Below are 25,579 nucleotides of genomic sequence, written 5' to 3'. Positions count from 1 at the left end.
AGCCGTATTCCAGAATCGGCCTAACTAATGTTGTAAACAGGGTTTTAGTGATATAAGGGTCACTAAATTCTTTTGACCATCGTTTCAGAAATGCAAGTACACCTTTAGCCTTGTTGACTGTCACATTAATGTGAAGATTAAAATTAAGCTTAGGATCCATTGTGATACCAAGGTCCACAAAATTGTATACCTGTTCCAGGTTATGGTTACCTATTATATAAGAAACTGGCAGAACAGCTCTTCGCGAGAAGCACATTACTTTACATTTCTTAAGATTTAGAGGCATAAGATTTACTTTACACCAGTAAGCCATGCTGTTTAAGTCTGATTGTAGCAAAGACCTTTCTTCAATTGAAACGCACGATTTATAAAGTTTTACATCATCTGCATACATTAAAATTTTGGAGAATTTTATATCTGTAGAAATATCGTTTATAAAAAGCAAGAACAGAATCGGGCCTAGGTGGCTACCCTGAGGGACTCCTGAAGTAACATCAATGACGTCAGAGATAAGAAAAGAAATATACCGACGAACTGATAACCTCCACCTTTTTTGGAAGTCGGTTAAAAATCGATGTCGAGTCGCAGTCGTACCCTTTATATGCTAGCCTGTTTGGCTACCTATGCTTCAATCTATTCCACTCTTAATTTTCTATAGCTTAAAAAATCTTATTATCCAAATTGAGGATTGTGCATCTACTGTTTCGATACCAAGCCATAGAAAAAAAGCGACAGCCTGCTCTTTACAATAAAAATCCTGCTCGCGAAAAAACTGTATGAAACTGAAATTCTCGTATGCAGTAGGTTTTCATTTTAAACATTTTTGCTAACCCACTTTTTGAAATTCTTCGAAGTAGAGAAGTAGAGCTTGAAAACTATCGATATTTTCTCTAGTTTAAGTTTTGCACCATCGTTACTATAGCATTGTTTCGTTTTCAATGAGTAATTAAGTTTAAAGTCGCACTTTTATATGAACTTTTTCGCTTTATTTGCCTTTGCCCCAATAAACTTAAAATAATAATGACAGAGTAGTTGAAAAAGAGAAGTAACTATCGATAGTCATAAAGACTATCGACGGCGGCTACAACTATCGATAGTAACAAACTAAAAACGACACTATCGATGGTGCCGATAGCGACTATAAAAGGCAAACCAACAATACTATCGATAGAGCCATCGATTGTTTTCCAGCTCTATAGAGAAAATCATCGCCAGTTCACCAGCAAGTTTCGAACGAATTTCATTTCACTCCAGCGTTGATTTATTAAAATTTCGTCGCACTTCTATTGTTGCTATTGTAAGTTTGGCAAATCTAATGTAGTTTTATTGTTGGGACAATCGAGGACATATTCTCCGAATTTTACACAAAATACCTTTGATTTGTGAATTTTTTTACCATTTTACAACTCCAGCTCATGGGTATCCCTTCATTAGTGGCATTACTGAAGGCTGAGAAAATATCCAGAAATTTTATTTGAGGAAATGATTTTTTAACATGAACATTTTTGTTCATAGAATTAATCTTCCACCCATTGTAGATTAAAACATAAAAAAGAGACCTAAGAATTTTTGTACTTTTTTTACTCCATGTCTACCTAAATTTGTTTTTATTTACATACAACTTTGTGTAGCAAGTAACCATTTTAAAAGCCTGATTATGGCAACTTAACTTAACTTAACGGAACGTAGAGCTTAGAAAATCAAAATGAAACAGATTTCGACGTGGCATTAAGTTAAGTTTCGGCTGTTCGGTTATAGGTAACATCCATTTAAGAGAATGATTAAGTGAGAGCCTGTAAATTACGTTAAGTTGCCATAATCAGACCAAAAGGCATCATCACCCTTGCTGGTAGAATGCTGAACATTCACTCTGAAAGATTATACGCTCGTGTACATTTTGAAGTAGCTATATATACACATTTTATTCTTTTAAATTTAGCTATCAACAAAACAAGCAAGAACAAGTTAAGCGTCAATAATGGCTAACTTTTTGGGCTGTTTGGGTAAAAAGCTTTCCTCATTCATATTAAGGCATACAAGCAAATGGCTATCGTTTCAAAAAGGTCAATGGTGCGCTTTAAATGGTTTCACTGATGTCATATCGTTATCGAATCACAAATTCGAAACATACTTGTGCGCACTAAAGAAAATATTATGCTGGTTTCAGCAAATTTGTGCAATTAAATTAACAACATTTTGCAAAAGTTTAAATGTTATTTGCGGGAAACTCAATATGAACCACCACTTGAATTTGCAATCAGGGAAAAATATCAAAATGCACATATGCAGGGTTATACAGTGACTCAAAAAAGTGACCACGTTTCAATTTTTTTTTTTAATTCACAGCGAGCTTGAAGTAAAATTTTGTTTGTTATTTTCTAAAAGTATATTGACCGAGCTTTAAAAAAAATCATTTAAAAAAAGTTTTAAATTTTATACAAAATTTACCGCAAAAGCCGTCACAAAAAAATAGAAAAAAGTAAAAAAAAATTTAAAATCAGGGCGATTTTTAGCCGGTCGAAACTTGCACTTAATTACATTAAAATATTATGGGCTATTAAACCAAATTTTGTATAAAGTTTGAAACTTTGATTTATATGGTTTTAGTTAAAACTTGCGCAATATTTTTATAGAAAAAAGTAACAAATTAGCATAAAAACATTATGAATATTTGAAAATGTATGCGTAAGGAAATGTTTACATAAGCAAAACTTATTTATTGCATTCTAATCGCCACGAAAAAAAATATTACTTTCCAGATCAGTGATTAGCAACAACGTTTTAGTATGAAGTATGAATTCATATCTCTACGGGATAATTTTTATTGAGCAGAAGTTTAGGTGACAGTTTTCAGAAAGTTTTTATCGCTCTTATGAACTTAAGAGCATTATTTATGGAAATGTCTTTCCTCCTATTTGCGCTGTAAAATTATAATAAATGAAATATGTATGCAAATTTAAAAAAAAGCCCCAAACCAAGGTGTTGAGGTACCCGTGCTGACGGCTAAATGGTCCGCGGGTGTATATTGATCGCGAACGGTCCCCTCCGATGCCTGGGCAAGTCGGAGGTATAGGTGCCTTCTGTACGTATGCCGGCTCTGCGGACGAGCTCTTTCCAAAAAAATAACATAAAACAATGCATGACGAAACATGAGAACAAAACCAAAAACACAAACCAGCACAAATTCGGCACTTTCTTATCTGAACCCGGGCACCGTTGTTACGGAGTCTGATGAGTACACCCTACTTGGCTCCAGTCAGGAGACATTGGAAAGTGTTCCCGGTAGTACCAACGACAGTATACCGGAAGCACAAGCAGAAGAAAAATCAGTACTCAGCAAGGTATTCCAACACCCAAGAATGTGCTTCTGCCCCTAGCCCCGCCGGTAGTACCAGCCATAGTACAACGGCGGCTGGGGGCGAAGAGGGGCAAAAACAAACACAAGAAGTCCCCGAATCAAATCAGGAAAAGCCACTACCAGCTGGCGGTTCACATACTGGGCAAAATATCCAATAATTAGGCTCCTATGAGTTGAAGAAAGTGGTTGAGGAAATGAGGTGTGTGCAGATTAATCGCGCTGAAACTTTATGTACGCAGGCATAGTTTTTCCATTCTCAAATTTTTACAGTGTACTCCACAAAGTTCTACAACTATTTAGAATGCAAAAAAAAAATAAATAAAATAATATATATTTAATAGTTCAGGGTTACCAAATCTCATTTCTTGCAACAACGGCGATTTAGGCGATTTGCAATTGGTCGATGGGCGGCTTTGCAAAATCATCGACGATATGTACTTTTTTGTGAGTTCAAAGTTTCGAATTTTTCTAGAGATTTTGGAAAATTATGATGAAATAAAAAGATAAGGATGTAAAAATAAAATATTTCACACCAAAAAAATATTGAGGTGTAAATTTTGTGTGGAGTGGCCCATATAGATTAGCAAGATAAAGTTCATCCAGTATAAGAGCGATATGTATGCATGTAGTACTTGCCAGCGCTGCAGTTAAGCGATAATAGATTTTTAAAGGGGCGGGAAACTTGCACAACGTATTTATATGTACCATATAAGCTCATATTGCTGCACACACATTGGCATACTATTTACTTTAGAAGTGCATTCCACTGTGGCATTTCAACTAAATAAAATACTTTTAAACGCATTAAGTGACTGCTTAAAGTTTGCAGTAAACTAGCAGGGGGAATGGAAAAAGAACAAACTCAGTTTTTGACGAACTCTCGTAGCAATTAAAAAGTTTCGCAAAACCAAAACAAAAGAGGAGAATTTATGCTTTTGACTATAAGATAATTATTTAAATTAAGCAGGAAGTTTGGAAAAAAATTAATTAAAAAATAGCGAAACCTTATTTTATTTTAACTGAAAATATTGTAGCATACAATATAGGAAGTCTGAACAAAGCGCATGTTTATATATTTTGGATTTGAAGTTTTAATAATGTCGTTAGATAGTTTTTTTTTATTTATAATTCAAAAACAAAATTCGTACTTTTTGTATACTAAAATTGAATGAAGTTTAATAACTGAGCAGTTTTTATGCTTTCATCATATACATAAACATGTACATATGTAAGTTTTATTTTGGTTTAAGGACAACTGAGTTGACTAAATTTTAATAATGTAAATAAAATTTGTTTGAACACCTTAGCGTTCATGAAAATAACATTTCCAAATTAATGAGCATAAAGAAACGTCTAACACCTTCGCCGCAAACTGTAAATATTTGGAATACGAGTAGACTCCTTTTTTGACTGCTTTCACTGGCCAAAATAAATAGAAGGTGCGGTTCATTTATTCGGCGGATGGAAATGAAAAATATCAATTCATTTGGTTTGTCAATGCACACTGGTACCAAAACAAAAATTTTTTGGCAAAAAAGTAATCATTCGTAGTTAAATATATTGCAAAGCGATAGCTTAAAGGTGAGACCCTCAATGGCTAGAGGCGTCGCCTGTGTAATTTTTCATACATACAGTACTGGAAAATAAATAGTGACACGACATTTTAACAAATTTTTCGTACTGGTCTTTTGTTTTTTCTAATATCTATTATTTTTTTATAAAAGTATAGCCCATTATCTAACAATAAACATATGAATTCATATTTCAAATTTTGTGCAAAAATTATAAAAAATCTGCAAACTTGCAACTTTTTAATCAGATGTTTAAATGTCGGTAGAATAAATTGTAAGTTTTATTTTACTAAAAATCGCGTTGATTTTTGGCAATTTTTTTAAACGCTTTTTCTTATATAAAAAGTATGTTCGACAATTTTTTTTTTTTTTTATATGGAAAGAAGTGCGTAATACATTCAGAATAAAAATTATCAAAAATCAGCGCGATTTTTGAGAACTTTTGCACTTTATTTTACTAAAATTTAATGGGCTATAAAACTGCATACTGATTAAAAAGTTGAAAATTTTGAAGCAAATTTTTATAATTTTTGTACAAAGTTAGAAACATAAATTTTTATGGTTTTTGTTAGATAATGAAGTACACTTTTATAAAAAATAATAAATGTTAAATAACAAAAAAAAAATAGGAAAAATTTGTTAAAATGCCGTGTTCCTATTTATTTTTTCACCACTGTATATAAAAGAAAAATAGGAACAATTTGGTAAATTGTCGTGTCCCTATTTATTTTTCCCCCGATGTATATGAGCCATTCTTACCGATATATATTTCTTTTCTATGTGTGAATACCAATCGGTTTTATAAAGGTTTTGTAAGACTCTACTTTTAGACTTTACTCTTATAAGAGTTTTATATATTTCTATAGAATTTTCTCTGTTATTTTACACCCATTTCACTGAATTTTTTTAAATTTTTTTTTTTAATTTCAAAGTCTTTTAAAAAAGTTCTGACGTCAGAGAGGAAAGCCATTAGTTTCGCGTGTATATTGATTTTTTGTACGTACAATTTTTTGCATCAAAGTTTTTTAAAGGAATTCTGCAAAAAAAAAATTTGCGCATATAAAATATATGGAAACTTCAAGGCCCAGGCGCCACGATTAAATATTAACCGATTTGAAAGTAAAAAAATACTGGTCTCCAAATTCTCGATATTCTTCACTTCTGGAGGTGACTGCAAACAAATTCGAATTCATACATTAAATACACATCTGTGCATATGTATGTACTTGCATACTTCAAAAATTTTGCGAAAGTTTTTGGCTTCCACCCCAGTGTGCAGTGAGGTAATTGTGGGAAAAAGGTAAAATTACCAATTTGTAAATTAATGTGCTAAAAAGGTTGCAGACGATTTTACGGACGAAAATAAAATTTTATATATTTTATTTGTACGTAATAACTTTGAATCGCTACATTAAATATACTTTTGGGCTTTTAGCTTCAAAAGTAAGTTAACAAATAAAGCAAAACAGCGAAACGCGTGACTGAGGGTTGGTTACATATTTTAAAATTCACAAAACTGATTTCATTTCACAAAACTTAAATATTCTGATTTATGAAAGCGTGTTATTTTGTATGTCCCCTTTAACACGGGATGTCCTAGGAGGGCGAGTATTCCCTTTGACCTCCTAAACGAACGATCAGAGAGTACACTACTACATATCCCAGAAACCCCCCAAGAATGCAACGAGGGAGGGCATAAATAAAAACATCCTATATCCCTCTCGAACGAGCAATAAAGGAGTACAACCATCAGAGTCATCCCACAAACCTCCTGTGCGAGTAAAAAAAGAGCGTTTCTATTGTCTTATATTCCTCCGCATGGAGCTTCAAAACAAGCTATTTACATAAAAATATTTTGCTATCTTACGTAGCATTTATTCATTTTTTTTTATCACATACTTACATACACATATATATATGTATATACGCTAATATGACATCTTAGGCTAGTAAACAGGTAAAACATACATATGTACATAAATAATGCTCATTGAATAATTATATAGAAAAATTATATGAACGTTGAACAATATAAAATTATTGTGATGAAGATGCTAGATCTAGAGAGTGTTTGATTGGTATTCACCTGGTAGAGCAAAGAAACCCAACCCTTTATGTTGCTAAAACTTGCAGCCAACCTCAGACAGAAATTCTATGCTGACTTATGTATGTATGTAAGTGTCTGTAGGCGGTTCGTTTAATTCGTTTTTGCTCATACCCAACGCGACACTTCAAGCCATTTACCAGCTCTTATTGGTAAAGGTCACTCTTTTCTTCCGATACCCAGTAAAAGTTCTGAACGCGAAAATATATGAAAGCGCAATCTGAAATGCATTTTAAGTTAAGTAATTCAACCATTAATAAGCTGAGGCAAATGTTGTCATACATACCGACGGGTCTTAACTTTGGCTGTCCCATTTAATTGACTTCTTCCTGCTTTGCTTTTTTCAATAAGAAATATTATCTTTTGTTTTCATAATAAATTTTTCCGATAACACAAAATTTCTTTTGAACGAGGTGCCTATAGCTCCCCTAACAATCAAAAGGAATTCGCCTGGATTGGTCTCTTAGGAGACATCGCTTTTTGCTACTAAGCAAGTAATAACGGAGTACAAAACCGACGAATCTCAATTATTGCTCCGATATCGATTACTCGGGGAGTATTCTTTTATTGCTCACTGCGTAGATCTCCCGTTTGGCTCCTAAGCGAGTAATAAAAAAGTACAAAGTCGACAAAAATCGTTTATTGCTCCAAAATCATGGCTCTGGGAGTATTATTTTGTTGCTCACTTAGGAGATCTTCGATTTGACTCCTAAGCGAGTTATAAAGGAGTTCAAAACCGACAAATCTCTCCTATCGCTCCGCAATCAGGCCAAAGGAAAGGGAGTGCTCTTTTATTCCTCACATTGTGAGATCTCCCTTCAAGTTCTAGTGGGATGTACTTTATACATACATATGCTCCTACATAAGCATGCTACCAACATAAATACATATAATTATAATACATATTTTATTTTAGAAAAATTAGCTAATAATGCTCAGAATTCTTTAAGTACATCGGCCTTTACATTGTGGCTGTTCACGCTAGCCTGGCTATCAGGTTATCTGGTTATGTGGTTATATTTTTTATTCAGTTTACAACAATAAAATACGCTAGAGAATAATAATTTTTAACCAAATAACCTGAGTATGAACAACCACATTATTTATGTAAATATTTCAATACCTTGCTGCCGCTTCACTTGGCTTTCCATATTCAGCAGATTGAAGTTATATTAAATTGTTATTAAATTCTTTTTGCGCTATAAATAAATGTATATGTATTTTGTCCGCATGGCCAGCTCCAACTATTTAGTTAGGTGCAAATTTAACTATTGTGTGGGTAAATTAAGTTGATTATGCATCTGCCTACAGCCATGGTATATTTATTGTACTTATGTAAATATGTATGCATATAAAGGCATGCTAGGGACGTTGTTATTAAACTGTGAAGGGTTAACGGCAAACAGTGAAGCAGAAAATAGGATTATCAGCAAAAATAAATAGATAAATATTTGCTTTTACTGGTCGCAGTAACGCTGCTTAAGCTTCACCGTAAAGGCGTCTGCTGTGCCAGCGCCAAAACCAACACCAAACTAATTTGCCGTGCAAAATAGAGTTTTTTATTAGGAATAGGACGCGTATGGGCGATATTTAAATTGAATTTTCAAGGTTACTTAAATTGATATTTTCAAAGTTATTGAAATAGGTAGCCTGTTTGTTAAATAAAAATAAGTTTTACTGAAGAAAAAAGTTGTTGTACGTTAATGTAAGTTGCTGAAAAAGTTCTATGTGTATATAATTATTAGCGGTACGAGTATAGGAAAATCATGCAGTGTGTTTTCACCTATTTTAGCTGTTGTTTGTTTGTTGTCTGAGATAGCTGATCTAAAGTTGTATAGAGAGTTATAGTTAGATGGTAAACGCATTTGAAAGCATTGGATGGTACGGTGGAGTGCATTAACGCCTGCGTTAATTTCTGCCTGGGCATTGATTTATCTCTTATAGGAACTAATGTCTATGGGCGCAATTTGGAATTCCTCATTTTTTGAACATACAGAGGCTGTGATTTATTAAGTAGAAAGCTATTCACAAATAGCTTTGATCAAAGCTTTTTATTTTGACGGTGGGTCAGTGATAAAAGAAACCGTCTGAGGTTCGGAGTGCCAATGCAATGGTTGGAAAACAAGAATCACTTTGATAACTCTTACTTCTGTTGTGCTACTTTTCGTGTTGTTAACTTTGAAAAAATGATTTATTTAGACTTTAAATCGGCTAGAAGACCCTTCTTAAATTAAAAGGAAATACCTATTAAAATATTTTATTCCAAGATTTAGCGTTTACAAGGCCAAACCCTTTCACCCAAAAGGAGTTAAATAATTTGAAAAGGGATTTAGTATTATCTATATAAACTCGTCAGGTGCAAAAAGTATTGTCGTATAGTACAAGATAGCAAGAGCTGCTATAATTTTTTCAATCAGAGAATGATATTGTTATTTGTTCAGCTACGCAAGGCCCTATTCTGGAAACGGGACTTTGGGAATATCAGCCAAATGAATGGCGTCTTTTTACACACAGTTTGAAACGAAGTCTTACGTGTGTCCTTTTATAATAGCGTAACAAATACGAATCGGTTTCCAGGGCTCATTTAACAAACTGAACAGAAAATTATCAAAATAAATATTTCACCTGTTCACTTCTGTTTATCTAACAAGTAATTTTTAAGCGAAAAACTAAACCGTCTTCAATTCTCATACACAAAGTTAAGGATATCGTTAATATCTTCACGATCCAATTATTGGATCTAAACAAAATTATTACGAGACTACCCCTCAGGTACCATCTTTCCGATGAAAAAAGGATTATCGTTATGCGGTAACATATATAAAAAAAAACCAAAAACCCATGCATTTATTTTCTGTGGTACAATAATGCAAGTACAACAAGTAAGAATGTCTAAGTTCGGGCGGAGCCGCACATTAAATACCCGGCGCAAGTATTAAATATATGTTTTTCACCTTTCTGAAAAATACCGCTACATGGTAAGCCGCGTGCATCAATTTTGAGTAAATTAGAGTCCTTAAATTTCGAAATTTTGAAGTTTCAAGCATTCCTGAAGTTTACCGTTATATGAAAAGCGACCATAATTTTAGTCTGATTTCAAAATTTTCAACGTTTTGCTTTTATGTGGCAAGCACAATAACCATACCGCGTTTGGTACAAAATGGTAGAACGGTTACCGAGATACATATATGCGATCATAAGTGGGCGGTGCCACGCCCGTTTTCCAAAATTTTGCGAACTGATTAGCTTGTTTTATTCTGCACCTAAGTAACTTCTCAATATCAGCAACACTTCAATAAAATAAAATATTGCAAATTTTTCACCTGGATAATTGTCATCTTTTAAATTCTGTCCAACAAAGTCTTGTGACGTAGAGCGTTCATTTTCAATACATATGTATGTACAAAAACTTTTTATGCGATAATCGAAAAAAAATTTGTTATACATATGCATTTTTGGGGCATATATCAAGCATATTTTTAATATTTTGGAGTCATTTTAATAAAATAATAATATTATTTTAAATTCCTTAATTACAAAATCTGTCTAATCAAATTCAAAAATAGTTAACAAAAATTAATTTTTTAATCACGATTGCGATTACTTGTTTAATTAAAATTAATTTACACATGATTAACTCTAATCCGATTAAACCTAAACAAGTTAAATAGTTGATAAAAAAAGTAGTCGATTATTGCGAACACTAATCCAATATAACATCTTGAATTTCAAAAAAAATTAGCTGTGTGGCACCAAAAACACTGCTGACCAATGTAACTAATATTTCCTTTTCGTTTTACGCATAAATATTTTTTTTTTAATTATGTCATACATGCTCAAAACGGTTATTCATGCCTGCTTTAATCGACGCTCGGCATTTCCATACAAATAGCATTTCGAATTGTGGGTATTTTTTTTAATGATACCATTTTCAATCACAAAATATAAAATAACATAAAAGAAAATATTAGAGCAAAACCGAAAATACATATGTTGCTACCTTTGCTTCCATCATTTCCCCAAAACTGCGGCTCAGTAGCTCCAAATCCTTACTAAGAGACACAAATAAATTGCTTTTGTAGCTAAACTTTCATAATTCAATAACACAGAAACTACTCGTAACTGATGTATACATACATACTAGGGATGTTATTTTTTTCGCTTTTTGCGATCCCGAGATTTGCGGTATGTCACTATCACAATCCCGGAATCCCGGGATTAGTTCCGGGATTTAGATATTCATTACTTTTCAACAACTTAAATTGAAAATAATGCTTCTATATTGTTTGAGAAGCTCTCCTACCATAAAGTAAATAATAAATAAATGGGTTTGAAACCTACTATTTTATTTTAAGTGGCATTTTTATTTTTTCTCTCTGACGTCACGATAAAAGGACCTTGTAATTTCAAAGATATGATTAATACCAAAAATTATTTAAAAATGCGGAATAAAAATATGGATACCAAATGAAAGAGGAAATTTCTTTAGAATTAAAAAAGGGTTTATGTTGATAAAATTAGAAGGACGATATTCTAGGATGTTATCGAGTTTATATAAGTTCTAAACATACAATTTTCTCAAAAACAGACATTGCGAAATTTCAAGGATAAAATTTTATAAGGACATTTTCAATATTTACCAGGCCTTATGCAGCAAAAACTTGAATCCGTTTAAATTCTACGGGATTCTCTCTTTAATTTGATGCCCATACTTCATCTCCAAGCATATTTTTTACTGAATGTTTTTAAATCATTTTTGAATTAGTAACATCAGAGGAAAAAACCAAAAATGCAATTTTACTATATTTGGCCCATGGTTATTAAAAAAAAAAAAAAAAAAAATATATAGCCAATACTGGTCAAGAAAAGGAGTTTCTATTATTGCCATCAGTGCAAATTACAAATCACGAAAATGGCAGATAATCCCGGGATTTTCGGAACCAAAAAAAAATGCCGGTATCTCGGGATTAACATTCCTAATACATACATACGTACATACATATTTGCAAATTATAAAAATAGAAGCAAATTTATTTCTACTCACCAACAGCACTTTGTATAGCGGCAATGTTTGCGGTCCCAGCAAAAACTTCACAAATTCAGTCTGTGTGCAATTGAAATTCGGATTATCCGGATGACATGGCCCCATGCCATCAAAATCCTCCTCATCGAAATTATTGTAAATGGTTTGTGTATTTGGCACCCAAGAATCAGCAGCTTTACTCACATCCTTCACGCTTACTGCAGCCCAATCGAGTACACTGCTCTCAGCTCTGCCCGCGCCTTCGACGGCAATCGTTGACGATAGATTTGTGGCATTAAACTGCCATTGAGGCAGAGGAAATGACACATTGTGGTTTGCCACATTTTCACTGCCAAAACTATTAGCATAACTGGTGGTATTGTGCGCGCTGGTTGTCGGTGGTGCCACCGGTGGTAGGATGTGCAATGTGTTGGTGGCGGCGGGTATAGCGTTAACATTTGCATTTGCATTGATGACTGTGGTCAGTAATTGTTTACTGAAATCATATATATTGGTGCTGATATTGTTGATTAGTTGGTTGAGCGCATTCTCGCTGCTGCTATTGATATAGTTGTCGAAGTAGCCAATGTCCGTACTATTGACAAAACGTTGCTCCAGAAGAGCGCTGCTGTTATTGAAAGTTTCGTTGTACAAATTGCTGGAGAGCAAAAAGCTGCTCTCATTGGCGTGGCTGGTGGGGAGATCGGTGGTTAGATTTACAATTGGCGCAAACAGATTCATTTCGTAAGATTTTTAGGTTTGTAATTGTCTGACGATTTGGTTGTTGGCTGTCATTTTCACTACTTTTATGTGATTTTTCTTACTTTAACTGAGATTCATAAAATCGTAATTATTTTGTGGTGCAAATTTTCACTTGCAGTATTTTTGTGCACATTGTTTTTTTATACATATGTATATAACACATCAGCTTTGTTTTATATCTGAAATCGAATATTCGCATTAAAGCACGCTCTTTTTTCATTTCGGTTTTTATAATTTTTCAAACCTACATACAGTATCGGTCATATCAATAGCACCCCCACTTCATGTGATATTCTTTACCCCATATGTTTATTTTATTATTTTTAAGAATTTCCTATCAAAAAAAAAATAGTTTATTCTCTATCAAAACTCATATAGAATCAGATTTAAGTAAAAAATAATGATTTTTTTAAATTTCGTCCAAATCTCAGACTTTTTGCGTAGAATTGTGAGATTTTTTTTGAGTATATAATCTTAAAGCCCATTTAATTTAAATGTGCAAGTTTGATATGGCTAAAAACACAATTTATTTTTATAACAAATAAAAAAATGGTAATTTTTAGACAATTGAAATCGGTTTATATGCGAGGTTTACGTGGTTACGAGGCATTTGAGGTGATATTGATTAGAACGATAAATAAAAAATTTAAATCGAAAATAAATTGTTCGTGCCAAAAAAAAAAAACCGCAAAGGACAAGTTTTCATTTAAAAAACATTCGTAACGCTTAAATAAATATTAATCGGCATATTAAATTTGTACTAATTAAAGATAGCTTCTTTTAATATTTTGCAGGCTTGAAATTGACTTTAGAACTATGGTCTAATGCATTTTTTTTTCGTAGAACTTTATTTAGAATCCCAATCTATTAGGAACGATGTAGAAAAAAATTTACCCACCCTAATATATGCATATATGTATATATTTAACACATTTTATCTCCATGTATTTAAACGCAGAGTAATCACATAGTTGCGGACCAAAGAAGGCCTGGTCTGCCCAACTCTGGCCAAGTGGTCAGATGTCTCATTAACAGGTATTCCCGAGTGACTTGCCACCTAGAGTAAAGCAAACTTTGACTGGTTTGGAAGTAGTTAGAGGGCTGGCCAATACCTTAAGTGCAACATGGCTGTCACTGCAGACAGATTTTGCACCACGTAGTCCACGGCCTTAAGGATTGCAAATACCTCGGCCTGGAAGGCCGAAGCATACTCCCCAAGAGAAAAGTGAAACTTATCAGAGTCAGTTTTGGAGCCATTAGTGAAGATTGGACAATGTGCGAGTCCGGGCTTAGTGCTGTTATCAAACCAGCATTCAGTCTCAGGTTACTCAACATTATAAAATCTCTTCAACAAAGGTAATGGTGGCATACTATATGTTTCATTGAAAGGACACAAGTGCTCATATCTCTGCCGCCCGCAACTTCCGCCACGCCCCACTTGGAGTTATACCAACATACGTTTTTTTTAGTCACCAGCTTGGCACGTATGATGACACAAAATGACGGTAAGTGTAGCAGTGGCCTTACTTACCCGACGGGATTTTAATGATACAAAGAGAGATAATTATATTTTAATCGATGTCCTGAAATGCAGCCCTAACAAACACCCATTTGTAATTACGAAAAATTGCTAAAAATATATTTTGGTATATTTGTAAGAAGCTTAAAAGCTTTCTTTTCTTACAGAGTTTACCACTTCAAAATTAAATCTTTATTTGATGAAATATTTGAGTCTGTTACATAAATACACCATACCTTTTTCACACAACTTAAAGACTACAACTTTTTAAAATTTTTCATACTTAATTGTTAACGAACTGTACACGCATTGACACACTTTGAGTTATTAAGCGATTTGCCGAAACGATAATAAACACTGCACTTGACAAATGCGAATTTCACTGCTTGTTATCGTACATAGCTCTCGTTCAGCTTTGGACCCCCTGGCGATTCTCAAAACGTCATTCAATTATTAACTCGCCGCTGATTAATTGAGCTGTCGACGCGTATTTCGAATAGTTATTTGTAGTTCAGTAAATATTAGAAATTAGCTGTAAAGCAACAACAACAAAAACACATGACCATCTATTAAAAAAGTGCACACGCGTGTACCGCAAAGATACTTTTCGCTCAAACAAATTTTGCCGAATAAAAATTGTTATGCAGTCTACAGTAGCTAAAGGCGCTAAGCTATGATTTTGCACTAGATAAAATTTTGTTGTTGAATACACTTATGTACATATGAACAGATTCATACATATGTATCTATATATACATATATATATATGTGCGAGCGGACATACATATGTATGAGTATGCAAAAGTATTTTAAAAGTCACATAGCCGCACAACTGCCGAAAGTTTAAACAATTAAGAAGCTATTAAAAATACGAAGATAACAAAATCGGAGATGAGAAATTGTTATCGCATTAAAAGTAACTGTTTCATGCATCTTTTATATCTGTTTTCGTTCTTTTTTTCTTTCTTAGTACTCATAAACGAATTCCTCAGTATGGCATACGCTCGCTATATAAATATTAAAATGTAATTAAAATGTCACAACGACGAGTGTTCCCATGTGATGAGATAATAGATAAGTAGTGTGTAGATATGCACAGTAGTGTTCATATATTTTGAAACATGCTGTTTTTAAGATGAGATTATTCAATCGTACTGTGATTAGATTGGATCTTGGTTAGCGTAAGAAGTTCCCTTGATTGGGTATAGTTCACCCCCGGACAGAAACACCCTTCAGATACATATGCTCACATATCGCCACGGCAAGCTCATAGATGCGCTTCTTAGTAATATCTTACCTCAACTTCGAATCGGGCTGCTATATACATATATTCATAAGTAGTATTTTTCATTCGATTTTCGCGAAGAAAAGCCTTGAATGTACTAAATGTGCGCTCGCCATAAGTTGATACAAGTGAAGCCCTATTTAAATATGGAACGTTTGAAATGTTCATATTATTAGGAATACGTTTTCCTTGCCCTTTACAATTTTATCCACACCCCTTATTGTCCCCAAGCCTACGTTAGCTGAGAAAACGGCTTTGAATTTTTCCAACACCGATTTGGCGATTATGCAATCGTAGGACACTTTACGTATTTTTGGGATCTTCATTTTATACACAGCTTCCAGATCCGAAAAGATAGTAATGTAGAGGTGAGACTTTTAGTAGTCGGTTCGGTGTAAATGCAAACATCGATGTTACGAAAAAGCGACACGATCGTTGGGCTCTAATTCCAAACTCTAATGAAACGAAAAAGGCAATGAAAGAAGAGAAGGGATGGCGGAAGTAGTTGGGCACGATTAAGATTAAGATTGTTAAGAATAAGATTAAAATAAAGATGAATATTGAGATCAAGACTAAGGTTAAGACTAGGGTTAAGATTAAGATTAACACTAAGATTAAGATCAACATTAAGATTAAGGTTAAGTTTAAGATAAGGTTAAAATTAAGATTATTATTAAAACTAATATTAAGAATAAGATTAAGATTAAGATAGAAAAGATTATGATTAAACTTCAGATTAAGATTGAATAAGACTAAGACTTACATGAGGATTGACATCAAGACTAAGATTATGTTTAATATTAGGATGAAGATTGAGATTAAGGTTAAGATTAAGATTAAAATTAAGAATAAGACTAAGATGAAGATTAAAATTAAGAAGAAGATAAAGATAAAGATTGAGCTTAAGATAAAGATAAAGATTGAGCTTAAGATTAAGATAAAGATTGAGGTTAAGATTAAGATTAATATTAAGATTGAGATTAAGATTAAAAGTAAGATTTTTATTAAGATTAAGATTAAGAATAAGAATAAGATTAGGATCAAGAAAGAATAAGATTGTGATTAAACTTAAGATTAAGACTAAGACTGAAACTAAGATGAGGTTTGACCTTAAGACTAAGACTATGTTTGAGATTATGATTAAGATTGAGATTAAGAATAACACTAAGATTAAGATTAAAATTAAGATTAAGAAGAAGATGACTAAGTTTAACATTAATATTATGACTAAGATAAAGTTTAAGATTAAGATTAAGCTTGAGATGATAATTAAGATTAGGAATAAAATTAAGTTAAGGATTATGTTTAAAAATAAGATTAAAAGATTATTATTATTATTATTATTTGTTGGGGATATATACAATATAACCCTAACTTAATTAGCACACTGGCTGCTAGGACCTTCGGTGCTATTAAAAGATTATTATCAAGACTAACATTAAAATTAAAATTTTGTAAAAAAAGACTCATATCATATGTACGAGTTATACGGGTAATACGAAGAAAAAGTCCCACTTCACACGCGCATGGAATCCACGCACAACTTTTATTTATAATATCGAAGTTATACTAACTAAATGCGAATGAAGTTTTTTTTTTTGTAAATTCTATAAATACCATAGAAATAAGTACTTCTCAACAAGAAACAAGTGCTAAAATACAAACACACATATTGTTATTTAATTTTAGCTGACGTAAATGGAAGAATTAAAGTAATTTTTTGCATTACTAGCGAGTGGCTGGCGTGATTTTAACCCACGGATTTTTTCGAAGGATTATTGAGATTTATATACATAAATAACTGCTGGTAGAAGTATGTGTGTTTCGCCCGGTGTGTGCATGTGTGTGGGTGAGCATGCGTGTAGCCATTTGTTTGCCTTTTCAGCGCGTTTTTTTATACCTTTCATGAGCATGAAATGGTATTATAACTTTGGTCCGATGTTTGTAAGTACCAGAACAAAAAGAGATAGACCCATTAAAATGTATACTTATTTGATCAGAACGTCGAGCTGAGTTGATTTATCCATGTCCGTCTGTCCGTCTGTCCGTCTGTCCGTCTGTCTGTCTGTTTGTATGCAATCTAGTCTCTCAGTTTTCGAGATATCCGGATCAAATTTGGTAAGTGGGTGTATTTTTATAATGTATTAATCATTTGTCGGAACCGGAAGAATCGGACCACTATAACATATAGCTCCCATACAACTGATTGTTCAGATATGAGATTTTTCGTTATAACTTCTCCATTTATGCAGCTAGGAACATGAAATTTTGCAGTACTTGCACCTATTATCAACAGAATACTTACAGTGGAAATTACAAAGATCGGGTCACTATAACCTATAGCTCCCATACAACTGATTGTTCAGATATGAGATTTTTCGTTATAACTTCTACATTTATGCAGCTACGAACATGAAATTTTGCAGCACTTGCACCCATTATTAACAAAATGCTTACAGTGAAAATTACAAAGATCGGTTCACTATAACCTATAGCTCCCATACAACTGATTGTTCAGATATAAAATTTTTCGTTATAACTCCTCCATTTATATAGCTGGGAACAGGAAATTCCGCACTGTTTTCAATAATTATCAACAGAAAACTTACAGTGAAAATTAAAAAGATCGGATAACTATAACCTATAGCTCCCATACAACTGATTGTTCAGATATGAGATTTTTCGTTATAATTCATGCATTTATGCAGCTAGGAACATGAAATTTCGCACCATTTTCACTCATTATTAACAGAATACTTACAGTGAAAATAACAAGGATCGGGTGACTACAACATATATCTTCCATACATCTGATTGTTCAGATATGGGATTTTACTGTAAAACTCCTTTATTTGAACAGCTAAAACCGATAAATTTCGTAAGATATTTTATAAATAATAATACAAAGTCTACTGAGAAAATCGTCAAAATCTATGCTGTATAAGCTTTATCTCCTATAGCACTGATTGTTCAGATACCAGTTTTTGCGATATATCTCCTTTATGTAGGAAACTAAACCCAATAAATTGTGTCGGTTTACATACCGATCACATAGCAGTGAAAATCACTTAGATTGGTGCTAATATAAGGTATATCTTCCATACCTCTGTTTGTTCAGATGCGATTTTTTATATAGGTATGTAACTCCTCTATCGATGTATGCAGATGTACTCAAAAGCAGTAATCTGTCAAAGTAAAATTTGCAGATGTTCATGAAAGGTATGAAGCCTTCGGCATAGCCGAAGACAGCGCTGCTCTTACTTGTTTTTGTTTGCTTCTGTAACATTTGCAGTTATTTTGCTCATTGTTGGCACTATCTCCAGCGTCGTCTGCAGCTTCCTTATCTAATCTCACTGTCGCTGTTGTTTGAAAATGTCGCACTATTCAACTTATCTGCAACTGCCGCAATGAGCAATAAATTCAACAGCAGCGTGACGTGTCAACATTTCTGGAAGCTGTTTGTTGACGACGCATTTCATTTTGAGTACATGCATACATGTACATTAGGGCGGAGTAATTTGTTCGGAGCGAAATTTTCGAAGTAATTCAATTCTACGATTCTTTTCAAGGATATAATTAAATGACGTTCGACCCTCCCAATTTTCAAAAGATATAAAATAAATATGAAAAAAACACAAGATTTTGTAAACGGAAAATTAATTTTGTTCAGAGCAAATTATAATAAACTGATTTTTCATTAAAAAAATTAGCAGGTTCAAACGTAATTTTTTGGTATATAGTTTGTGCACCATTTTTGCTTAGCATCGAACGTAGAATCCGAATATGCCACACACTTTTTGCAAATTTAAATTACTCCGCCCTAATGTACATGTACGTATATTAAGCATGTTCCTATTTTTGTTGTTTGTCTCGTTTACGAATTGCTGATGCATACCAATTTTTATCAGCTGCAGCTGTTTCGCCTTTTGCCTTTATCTTTTTTTATTGTGTTTTGTTTTCTATTTGAGCACGATTCATCCACAGAATATTTTTACATGACCTCCTTTTGCGAGATAAGTAAGTAAGCGGAGAGGAAAATGATTTTTCGACAAAAAAAAACTACTTACAGTGCGGAATTCGGTAGCAATACTATTTTTAACTATGCGACAATAGCATATTTACATATGCTTCTAAATTTAGTTTACTTGTTTTTTAGTTTATCTTTTAGTAATGCTGTGCTATCTTTGTGCTTCAAAATAAGCCAAGTGGTAGAAATTAATGTTCGGTGGCCTTCGGCTTATGCTGCTCCATTTTTCATACAGGTTACTCATACGCCCAGCCGCAAGTAGTTTTGTATGTTTCTTATTCTTTAGGTTACTAGCTTCTTTTTCATATAGGGGAGCCGAGTAATTAGACGAATGTAACACCACTAGGCAGGAGTCGGTTTCAATGCCCGGTCAAGCGAACTTTCAAATAAAAAAGATAGAAGAGAAATGCATTATACAGCGCTAGTGTAAATATACCATGAAACAAATTCTTTAGTCGACTGGATAAAAGGAATAATTTCTTGGATTAGATAAGATGAGCTAATTTTTTTGCAAAACTCATATTTTCTTCAAGGTTTTTTTTTTTGAAAATTGGACCTTAAATCACTTTTTTCAATATAAGCGTAACATGATCCGTTTAAGATCATATGAGTTTGTGGTCGTCCGAAAGCATTAAAGTTTCGAAAAATTTTCAAATTATGGCTCTTCTATACTTTTTAATAGATTTTGCGTATGCAATTTTGTAACGCATTAAATTTTAATAAAACAAAGTGCAAGTATAAAGTTGCTAAAGAATTGCATTGATCTTTGGTAATGTTTTTCTGACAGTGTTTTCCATTATAAAAGAAAAAAATTGTCGAACATAGTATATTGATGGCTGAGTGGAAGATCGACCTATCTTGGCAGCCAGTTCGAAAATACCCTATCTCTGAAAATTTTCCAACAACACCTATTTCAGAATTTGAAATTCAAATTCAAATTCTGAAATGCGACGTTCTTGAAACGTTTTCTGAGATAGGGCGTTTCGTTTAGGGCCATCGATTTACTGTCAGAAAAAAATGCCCAAAATGCATGCGAGTTTGTATCACTTTGAAGCTTGCCCTTTATTGGACTAAAATTTAATAGGCTACAAAACCGCATACTCAAAACTCTTCCTTTATTTTTTTTTTAAAAAGTATAAAAGAAATATAATGAGCCTAAACCGCAAAAAAGATGTAAGCGAGATTTTCGTAAAATCTTCCTTGATGCAGAAATGTTCCTAGAGCATCTATATTCATTTGGGGGGGAAAAATCGCTTACATCATTTTGGCAGTCAGGCCTCGACAATTTGGGAAATTTTTCGAATTTGTAAGGCCATTGGGGCGATCTTGAATATTATTCTTTCCGCATTATTAGAATTTCAAAAAGGAAAAATTGATTTTCTCATTCAAACCTAACGTATACATCGCTAAGAATGTTGAGAGATTTGCATACATTTTTTTGTGACGATGAAAAATTCACCATTCATTTACTAAAATTCTATGATAACTAAAATTGAATTTAGGCGCGTGGAAATTGAGATGACTGAGGTTTTTTAGTAAATAGGTAATTTATAGGCCAACAGAATTTAAAATTGACATAATACATATGCATACTGCTTCGAATTAAAAATTTACGAATTTATAAATATTATCATGTTTTCGGACTCGCTCAACGAGAATTGAGTTTCCTAATCGCAATTTTCGCCTCTACTATTGCACTTTGTGTATCGAACACGAAAAAATAGTTGCATCGCATTTAGTCAGCATATTTTCATATTTTTCATTTTTACTTTCAACCAAGCAACTTCATTGCAAATACAGCTTTCTGTCGCTTTCGCATACATATGTATGTATGTATGTACAGTACATTGTCAAAATAAGTTGGAAAAGTATCAACAAATTGAAATACACTACAGCAGCTGAAGCAGTAAGATCCGAAAAACTTGCGAAGAACAATTTTTCGTTTACAAATTTGCAACAGTTGCTGTACATTTTAGAGTTTTCCATTCTTTCGATTCCCATTCGCACAGCTGGTGTGAGTTGGTTTATATTTTCTGTGTAAGTTAAAAGTTAAAAACAAAACATAAATTTAACGGAAATAATAATAATAATAACAACAAGTATTTTTAAACGGCGCGGTATTCATAACTGCTTATTTGCCTACGAGATGAGCTCTCTTTGCAGGTCGGCCATAAAAATTAAACATTGCTCGTTTACTCGGTTATTTGTTCCAGTTGACGCGCATTTAAGTCGTTTACAAATCATGTAATTACCCCTGCAAAGTGCTATGTTTAAGCGTCACGGTTTTTATATGCAAATAAATATGGGCTAAGTTACAACATTCATAATACTCGCGAGGTACGCACGTAGATATACACAAAATTTATGTAGTACATGTGCACGGTGGCGAAAACATAAATAGTGACGCGGCATTTCAAAAAGTTTAATGTTTATTATTTTTTCATGAAAGTATTGCTCGTTATATAACAAAGACGTTCGATTTCCAGACTTTGTAAACAAGTTGGAAAAATTCGAAAAATTTCTACAAAATTGCATCAAATTTTCGCACTTTTTAACCAGAATATTAAGAAAAAATTTGCTACGCAGTTTTATAGCCTATTCTATATTATTATAATTCAATAAACAAAGAAAAATAAACCAAAACTTATTAAAATGTCCCTACTCATATTCTCGCCACTGTACGGGAAAAAAAAACAAAATGTAATGGTCCATCATGACGTATGAGTTACGTATGCTATTTGTTTAACGGTTTCACATTGTAAATTATAGCGGCATTTCACGTGACATTGACAATGGCATTAAAGGCGCGTCAACCACAGAAAGTGGCCGAGAAAATCTTGTGTCTACCTCCTTTGTGATGGACTTTTTATAGATCACAAGTCAAGTCATTAATATGCGTATAATTGGCATGGCAATAATTTTTTTTCGTTATGCTTTGTGCACTGAGTGGAAAGTAAAAAAGTGAATTGGTTAATAATGAAATAATATATTAAATAGGCTCGTAATAACCAAGGTGCCGCATTTATTGAGCAAAGGGCATGTTTTCATTAAAAAAATCGCGTTGAGTGTCATGTTAATTTATCAATAGCCATACATACATACATACCTATAAGCGTTTTTAATAATATTCAAACTATGTATGTATATTGAAAGCTACATATATTTAATACAAAAAAGCAGTTACTAATTAATCTATATTAATTATATAAAGAGCAATTCTCTTTTTTGTAACAGGTAATCTCGCGAACGGCTGGTCCGATTTTCTTGAAATTTTGTATATAAATAGCTTTCAGCAACCACCATGTTTTAGATAAAACAAAATACTTTTTCCAGTAGGTGGACCAGGGACCGATCTATTCGAAAAAATCGTATTTATGGTAGCTTTTTGCTTAGATTAGCATATATGAAGTTCGCCGGGTCTGCTAGCTATAAAATAAATAGGTATTTGAGGTCCACATTTTACTTTTGTATTTTTCCAAGCTTCTCCTCCACTTTTAGACCAAAACTTTTATGGCTTTTGGCAGAAACAGGTATAGAACCTGGGTCCTATCGAGGGCTACGACGAATATCAAATAGATCTGTAACAATATCGAAACATACAGCGATAATGATGGCTTATCGATTGAGTGAATAAGTCATTGAAAATCTATCGAGATACCAAAGAAAAAAAATCAAGCTATAATATTTAGAAATAAATTTATACCGCATAAGCTAACTAATTGTTTGTCCACAAAAATATTGAGTCATCTTGAATCTACTTAACTGATTTTCTTGAATAGGCCAATTTTTCTCGCTCAAGATCCGAGTTAATATCTGGACGTGTGACCTTAGTAAAAGCTTAATTTTAATGCAAATTCTAAAGTGATAAATTTTGAGATAAATTGCGCAAAGGCAGGAAACTTTTGTTATTTTGGTATTTATACCGCTTCTTTATCTTACTGCATGAAAACTCTTCTTATACTTTTTATTAATTTGAATGGGCAAAGTGGATTATGCCATCGCCACCAGGATGCCGTTCCGATTTTTCTTATATCTTATAATACGTCACTGTTCCGTTTTCAACTTTCGGCATTGAAAGCTTTAGCATATCCTACGTTGCGCCCGAACCCGTATCAGCACCTTTCTTCTCTATGACGGGGTGGCATTCCTTGCCGTACGAATTGTTTCTGCGAGCTCGCTCGAATGACGGATTACGGAAATGTGTAGTGAACGGGAAATGTGCTGCCAACCATGAGCCAGAATGATTGCAGATATTAAACGTGTTTTCGAGCAAAACAAGATATGGATCCAAGTGCATGATGTCTCCTCAACTCGTTTGATTTTTGCATTATACATTGCCTTATTTTTAAGATATGGCACAACTTTAAACTTGAATAAAGCCATATAACTAGCTTAAGTTTAAATAATCGAATATGTGCCCAACAACCCATTATATGTAGTAAGTAAAAATTTACATGCGTTCCTCAGAAAGCCGCATAAAAAAAATCCACATAAAAAATTTTTTTACTTTCATACAAAAACAGGGGATGCGTTACAGAATTTTCAAAACCCACATGAATTCAGATACTCCATGTAAAAAATTCTAAAAACCTGCATACAAATTCCAGTGAGACAATATTAAGCAAAAAAGAAAACAGTTTATTTCTTCACTGCAACACTTATTATTCCATGTAAAACTGAACATTAATGAAATAAATAAAATTTTATTTGTATTTTAACCAAAAAAAAAAATACCATAATAAATATGGAATAGTAGCTTATGTCGGGAAGCTGGCTTTAGTATAATGCGGCATTTCCTTTATTCTTTAAACAACAAGGAATTTTTTGATGAGACTCAATAAGAATATTGACTTGCTAGTATTGGAACTACTTTTTTGGCGTTTATTTATCAAAAGTTCTTCAATGGCTCGACGCCAGTGAGTCATTCGCAATCGTATGCTGCGAATGCCGCATTATACGAAAGCCAGCCCTTCGACATAAGCTACTATTCCATACGAAAACAGCATGAATTATGTAAGAATACAAAGACAAATTATTTATCAGAAGCATTGTCGCTTACACACTGAAAAAAAGTAATAAAAACTGTCAAAAAAGCAAAATCGCCACAGCGAAAGAATGGTTTGAAAAACCGCATAAATTAAAATCCGCATAAAAAGAGACCTAAGTGTATTTAACTGCCTAAATACGAGCATTTAGTTTGAAATCATTTTCTACACAAACTTAAATGTAGGATGAATAAATTTTTGAACAAAAAGTGAAAAAAAATTAAACCACAGTACCATGGGCGAAATACCTCCTCCTGTCCTGGCCAAAATTAATTTTGTAAACATCCGCGGTCAAAGTCTACGTGACAAATTTAATTTTTTTTTGTTACCTAATCAACGATTAGTTTCTGCTAAATTTTTAATTTACGTATGCCTAGAAAATTTTGGATACATTTGTTTAAGATACATATAATTACGAAAGCCTTACGAAAGCAATACCTTATGAGCTCGCGCCACTGTATTTTGTATGACGATTTTTTGCGATCTCCGAGAAAACGGATAGGTATTTTTGTAGGTAATCTTGATACTATCCATAGAAAACTATTTACTGTTTGGAGGGGAGAATTCAATAAAGAGAGGAAACAAAAGACCCTTTACAATTAATAAATTCTGACCTTTCATATTTTCAATTGAAATAAATATAGTTTCGCACAATTTTTTCGAAAATTACCGCTATCTAAATGGCTTTTATATCTAAGCGAAATCTTTTTTTTTTTCTTTCATTTGAGTATCTAAAAAAAAAATCAAACTACAAGTCACAAAATTACCCTTTTAGACCCTTCGGTCGCCATGGGTTAACATACTTTTTTTATACAAAAATGTGGGAAATCATATGCCCATATATATAAAAACTTGTGTTTTTCTTAAATCGTATAATTGTTTACC

The 25,579-nt window shown here is 33.0% G+C and overlaps 1 protein-coding gene across 1 annotated transcript in view; it reads right to left on the bottom strand.

Annotated features, from left to right (window-relative positions):
- The window catches only part of LOC118747129 (neuropeptides capa receptor-like), a 37,120-nt gene extending 24,294 nt beyond the window's left edge, over positions 1 to 12,826 (bottom strand). Inside the window, exon 1 of the mRNA XM_036481119.1 lies at positions 12,078 to 12,826. Within this exon, the coding sequence (XP_036337012.1) occupies positions 12,078 to 12,797 (720 nt within the window). The 5' untranslated portion in view covers positions 12,798 to 12,826. The remainder of the gene's footprint in view (positions 1 to 12,077) is intronic.
- Positions 12,827 to 25,579: the final 12,753 nt, after the last annotated feature.

The sequence above is a fragment of the Rhagoletis pomonella genome, unplaced genomic scaffold (assembly GCF_013731165.1).
Source record: "Rhagoletis pomonella isolate Grant_MI unplaced genomic scaffold, Rhpom_1.0 Rhpom_scaffold_00011, whole genome shotgun sequence".
Lineage (NCBI taxonomy): Eukaryota > Metazoa > Arthropoda > Insecta > Diptera > Tephritidae > Rhagoletis > Rhagoletis pomonella.
Note: the sequence above shows the minus strand (reverse complement) of the source record. Positions and strands in the feature narration are given on the sequence as shown.